This window comes from Mandrillus leucophaeus, unplaced genomic scaffold (assembly GCF_000951045.1).
Source record: "Mandrillus leucophaeus isolate KB7577 unplaced genomic scaffold, Mleu.le_1.0 Scaffold14, whole genome shotgun sequence".
NCBI lineage: Eukaryota > Metazoa > Chordata > Mammalia > Primates > Cercopithecidae > Mandrillus > Mandrillus leucophaeus.
Genome location: NW_012101365.1, coordinates 2,341,444 through 2,347,359, shown reverse-complemented (window position 1 = coordinate 2,347,359; position 5,916 = coordinate 2,341,444). Strand labels below are relative to the sequence as shown.

General features: G+C 41.1%; 1 protein-coding gene across 1 annotated transcript in view; it reads right to left on the bottom strand.

The window, feature by feature from the left end:
• Positions 1-796: 796 nt before the first annotated feature.
• Positions 797-5,916, bottom strand: part of ZYG11B (zyg-11 family member B, cell cycle regulator) — a 76,277-nt gene continuing 71,157 nt past the window's right edge. Inside the window, exon 13 of the mRNA XM_011973774.1 lies at positions 797-2,635. Within this exon, the coding sequence (XP_011829164.1) occupies positions 2,445-2,635 (191 nt within the window). The 3' untranslated portion in view covers positions 797-2,444. The remainder of the gene's footprint in view (positions 2,636-5,916) is intronic.

Here is a 5,916-nt window from a genome sequence, read left to right as displayed (position 1 = left end):
CTTAGCTCACTGCAACCTCCACCTCCTGGGTTCAAGTGATTCTCGTGCCTCAGCCTCCTGAGTAGCTGGGACTATAGGCGCACAAAGCCACCATGCCCAGCTAATTTTTGTGTTTTTAACAGAGACAGGGTTTCACCACGTTGGCCAGGCTGGTCTCGAACTCCTGATCTCAAGTGATCCGCCCGCCTTGGCCTCCCAAAATGCTGGGATTACAGGCAAGAGCCACTACGCCCACCCTTGCTTTTAAATATTTTGGATGCTTCATCTATTAAGAAGTTATTCTGAGTAAAGAAGAGATTTACTGTCTTCTGTACACTTTTAGCCATTTCTGAAAAAAAGTTTGTAGAGACAAAAACCTAGCATTAGCCTGTAAAGAAATATGCACTTTTGTCTTTAACAGCATAGAACAGAAACTTGAAGCCAAACTTCTTAAACAGGCTTTCCCTTAACTACACTAGATAAAAGACCTGGAAATGGTCAACATATCTAGCAATTTCTAAGCTACCACAGGCCATCTCATTTTCTTAACTTTGTCTTAGACATTAACATTCAGAAAAGGAAAAAAAAAACCTTTTAAAAGAATTCTGTATTTCGTCTGAAATAAACTTAGTCTGTGAAAATTTATCTTATACCTATAAAAATTCCTTAAGCCAATTAAGTCAGCATTAACCCAGTATTTGATATGGTTTTCAGTGACTCTAAATATCTACTTTCTTTTTTGAGTCAGAGTCTCGCTCTGTTGCCCAGGCGCCACCACACCCAGCTAATTAAAAAAAAAAAAAAATTTTTTTTTTTAGGTGGAGATCAAGTCTCACTATGTTGCCCAGGCTGGTCTTGAACTTCTGGGCTCAAGCAATCCTCCTGCTTCAGCCTCCCAAAGTGCTGGGATTACAAGCATGAGCCACTGCATTTGGACCTAAATACCTACTTTCTTCTAACTCAATTTTCATTCACATGAAGAAACTCAAAAAAAATTCAAGTCTGATTATTGTGATAATGGTATAAAATGTTTGTCAAAAAATGTCATCAGTGAACTAACAAACTAGCTCCTTTCTAAATTAAAATGCTTCTGAATAATCATTATAATTTAAATATTCCATTTTAAATACCTATTGAAAACACTGGCCATCTATGAAAAAAAATGTGGTTATCTGCGATTGTAGTAGATTGACCTTATTCACAAAATAAAATTTTAAATGAAAATTAAGTTTCTTGGTGACTTGCTATCTCCCAAGTGCTATTACTGATATAAGTGATTCTTTACTATACTGTATCAGATACCTTAAGGAAAGGTAATTGTCTAAAAAATAATCCATCAAAAATATGTGCTGTTATGCACTGTGAGTAGAGTCATTACATTTAACCACTTAAAGAGTTTAATTCTTTTCTTTCATTTTTGGCAGTCGGGGACACTTTCTCCAACATGAACACATTAAGAAGACAGACATATTTTGAACAAGAGATTTTAACTTTTCATGGCAAAATTTACTGGTGTCAATTGTATTTTAACTGAGAGGTTAACACCATGTTGTTGTCTCTATTCCACTGAACAAAAATGATTTTGAAATAGAGGAAAAGAATAGCCAGTTTTGACTGGCGATAATTTTTTAAAATCACATTTTCACAACAATACAACATAGGGAGATGTAGACAGTCTTTAACACAGAGTGCTGTAATATTTTATACTGTGGTGCTTGGGAAAATATTCCTAGAGAATAACCAGCAGTCTGTGCAGGAAGCAGCAGTCCATGCTTCTAGGTATAAATACAGAGAACAAGCTTCTGCTCACCGCCTCAAGAGACGTAGACTCCTGAAGGGTAGCCTGTCTCATTTTAAAATCTACACCATGAAAGCAATTCCCAGTTCCTACACTCTGTTCTCCTTTCATAGTTTTTCTTTCTCATACATCTTTCTGCCAGCCATCCAGGCTCCTGCCAGTGATTAGCTTCCACAAGATGATCCACATTTCCCTTCTTTCACACTAAGAAGGACATCTTATAAAAGATACACAGATAGAGAAGAAAGCCATTTTATACAGAAGCAGTATAAAATTTACAACTGAAGCAGTGTCAGAAATCAGGTCAACAGCTTATGTGAAGCTGCAAATTGACTGGAAGGGACTCGAAAAGTCTGGCCTAAGGGTTCGTGCAAACTTTACCATAAAACTGTAGAATCTCAAGCACAAGTAAGTTCAAACACTGAAAGATGTGGAAAATTTCCTAAAAGGCAATGATAAAGGAAGAGACCCTTCTTGACTCATAAGTTAAAAATCACAAGACAAATTAGGGACTGTTCACATGGGCAGTACTATACATTACCAATCCCAAACTGATTTTATGACTCCGGTCATAGAAACCCCCAAAACATCACGGAGGGTAAGATATTCCAAATGGACCAATCACAAAAAGGATTCCTGTAATTCAATTATCCAATACTTATGGCTATCAATTTAGTCTGGCTTGGGGCTGTTTTTTACAGGGAGGTGGCCTCCCATGGCGCACAATGTGTTTTTCTAAGCTATCCAGAATGGCCACAGCAATCTGTTGGACATGGGGATCAGTATGTTCATGATCTTTGATGTTGTATAAATGCTGCAGTCCTCCTTCTTCAATCAGCATGCTGCAATACCTTGAAGCTGGAAAAAAAAAAAAAACACCACAAAACAGGAGAAATAGCTTTTCTTAAAACACTTAAAATTATTCCACAAAAAAATGACTTCTAGGAGCCATTTTTTTAAGGTGTTTTGTTATTGATCACTAACATGTTACAGCTTGATAAAAACCTCTATACTGAGTTATGTCTACAGTGCAAGGCCTACACATTCAATCAATAAATAGCTAGCTTGCTTTTTCTAACCTCAAGACATACACAATCTGTATTAAAAAAAATAAAAACAATCTTAACTACCTTATCTTTGACCCAAAATCACAGGTAAGTGTTGTTATATTTTTATGCATTTCCTATGCTTTTTTTTTTTTTTTTTTGCTTTTTTTTTTCAGACAGAGTCTTGCCCTGTTGCCCAGGCCCGAGTACAGTGGCGCACTCTCGACTCACTGCAGCCTCCACCTCTGGGGTTCAAGCAATTCTTGTGCCTCAGCCTCCCGAGTAGCTGGAAATACAGGCACACGCCACCACCCCTGGCTAATTTTTTTATTCTTAGTAGAGATGGGGTTTTACCATGTTGTGTAAACTGGTCTCAAACTTCTGCCCTCAAGCAATCCTCCCGCCTCAGCCTCCCAAAGTAACAGAATTACAAGGCATGACCCACAGTGCCAGGCTGCATTTCCTATGCTTTTTAAAAACCTAATGGCAGTCATACTGCACATACAATTTTTTAATTTTTGAAATATTTTCTTTGCCTTTTTTATTTTTTTTAAGACAGTCTCATTCTGTCACCCAGGCTGGGGTGATCGTGGCTCATGCCCAGCGGTGTGATCATGGCTCACTGCAGCTTGCTGTGTTGCCCAGGCGGGAGTCCAATGGCACAATTTTGGCTCACTGCAACCTTTGCCTCCCGGGTTCAAGCAATTCTCTTTCCTCAGCCTCCTGGGTAGCTGGGACTGTGGGCACCAGCCACCACACTTGGCTAAATTTTTGTATTTTTGGTAGAGGCAGGGTTTTACGAGGCTGGTCAGGCCGGTCTCAAACTCCTGACCTTAAGTGATCTGCCTGCCTCAGCCTCCCAAAGTGCTGGGGTTACAGGTGTGAGCCACCACACCCAGCCAGGTTAAAACATTTTAATACAAATAGAAGTGAATTCCATTTAAATATAAACAAAATAAGCCCACAAGGTAGGAACCTAAAATATCTTGAGTTGGAGACCAAATATTCTAACATTCCCCAAATTACAGTGCATTTTAGAAGAAATTATTTAGGGCTGTCATTCCATAGAGTAAAATCAAAATAACACTAATACCTAAAAGTATTGACAAAAATAAATACTTGTATGAAAATGAACTATTATTTTTTTTTTTTTCCCCAGACAGAGTCCCGCTCTGTCGCCCAGGCTGGAGTGCAGTGGCGCGATCTCGGCTCACTGTAACCTCCACCTCCTGGTTCAAGTGATTCTCCTGCCTCAGCCTCCCAAATAGCTGAGAGTACAGACGTGTGCCACAACACCCGGCTAATTTTTTGTATATTTAGTAGAGATGGGGTTTCACCGTGTTAGCCAGGATGGTCTCGATCTCCTGACCTTGTGATCCACCCGCCTTGGCCTCCCAAAGTGCTGGGATTACAGGCATGAGCCACCACGCCCAGCCGAAAATGCACTATTATTTATTAATTATGTTTTATTTTCTCCTACTGAACTGTGAAAGGTCCATTCCTTGAGTCATCAGGAAAGGAACCTATAGATTAGAGACTGGGAATATTATCGGATCAACTGTTAAGAAACTCGGGAGTCCTCAGAACCTGTGGGTACAGTAAAAGGAAAAAGACTTTAGGGGAGAGACAGTTTAATGTAGCTAAAGAGGCAGTTTTCGATTCATGAGTGAACAACTCTGCTTCTGGGTAACTGAGGAGGAAGGGCCGGATAAGCCTCCAGGTGGAAGTTCAGGTGCGTACAAGGCAGCTTTCTCGGTCACATCCCATTCACCAAATTACTCTTCTCTATCTGACACAGAAGAGCTTTTACTGCATTGATTTTTTGTGGTATGCTGTGAGTTTTCATCAAAGAATACAAGAGAAGGAGCCGGGCGCGGTGGTTCATGCCTGTAATTCCAGCACTTTGGGAGGCCAAGGCGGGCGAGTTCGAGACCAGCCTGGCCAACATAGCGAAACCCAGCCTCTACTAAAAATATAAAAATTAGCCAGGCATGGTGGCATGTGCCTGTAGTCCCAGCTACTCGGGAGGCTGAAGCAGAAGAATTGCTTGAATCTGGGAGGTGGAGGTTGTGGTGAGCTGAGATCGTGCCACTGTACTCCAGCCTGGGCAACAGAGCAAGACTCTGTCTCAAAAAAAAAAAAAAACCCAAGAGAAAATCTCACAAAATGTTACTACTTCTGCTATAAGGATATCGGTAAAAACAACTCTCACATATCCTATATAAGACCCTTTATAGTTTGTCCCCTATTAATGTCCAATAGAAGAAATTTAATTCGTAGTTAACTGCCCATAAAAAGTTTACTCTCCCCTCCCTGTCTCCCCCGACAAGGATGTAGAACATTTTTTCTCTCTTATATGGAGAACCATGTCGCTTTTTACTTGCAGCAGAGCCACAAAAATCCCTATGCATGGCCTACAAGTCTACATTTGACTATTTTCCCTCTATCCTAGAATTTTTTTTTTTTTCTTTTTGAGACAGAGTCTCACTCTGTCACCCAGGCTGGAGTGCATGGTGCCATCACAGCTCATTGCAGCCTTGACTTTCCGGGCTCAAATGATGCTCCCACCTCAGCCTCCCAAGCAGCTGGGACTACCAGGAGCACACCACAACGCCCGGCTAATTTCTTTTAAATCTTTTATAGAAACTAGGTTTCACCATGTTTCCCAGGCTGGTCTCAAACTCCTAGGCTCAAGTGATCCACTCACCTCAACTTCCCCAAATGCTGGGATTATAGGCATGAACCATTGTGCCCGGCCCCTGTAATTTTTGAAAAACTATTTTTCCTTACTTCTAATTAAAACTAAAAATAGGCCAGGCGCAGTGGCTTACACCTATAAGCCCAGCACTTTGGGAGGCCGAGGTCAGCAGATCACCTGAGGTCAGGGGTTCAAGATCAGGCCAGCCAAAATGGTGAAACCCTGTCTCTACTAAAAATACAAAAATTAGCCAGGTGTGGTAGTGCAGGCCTGTAGTCCCAGCTACTCTGGAGGTTGAGGCAGGAGAATCGCTTGAACCTGGGAGGTGGAGGGTGCAGTGAGCCGAGATTGTACCACTGCACTCCAGCCCGGGTGACAAAGTGAGTGAGACTCCA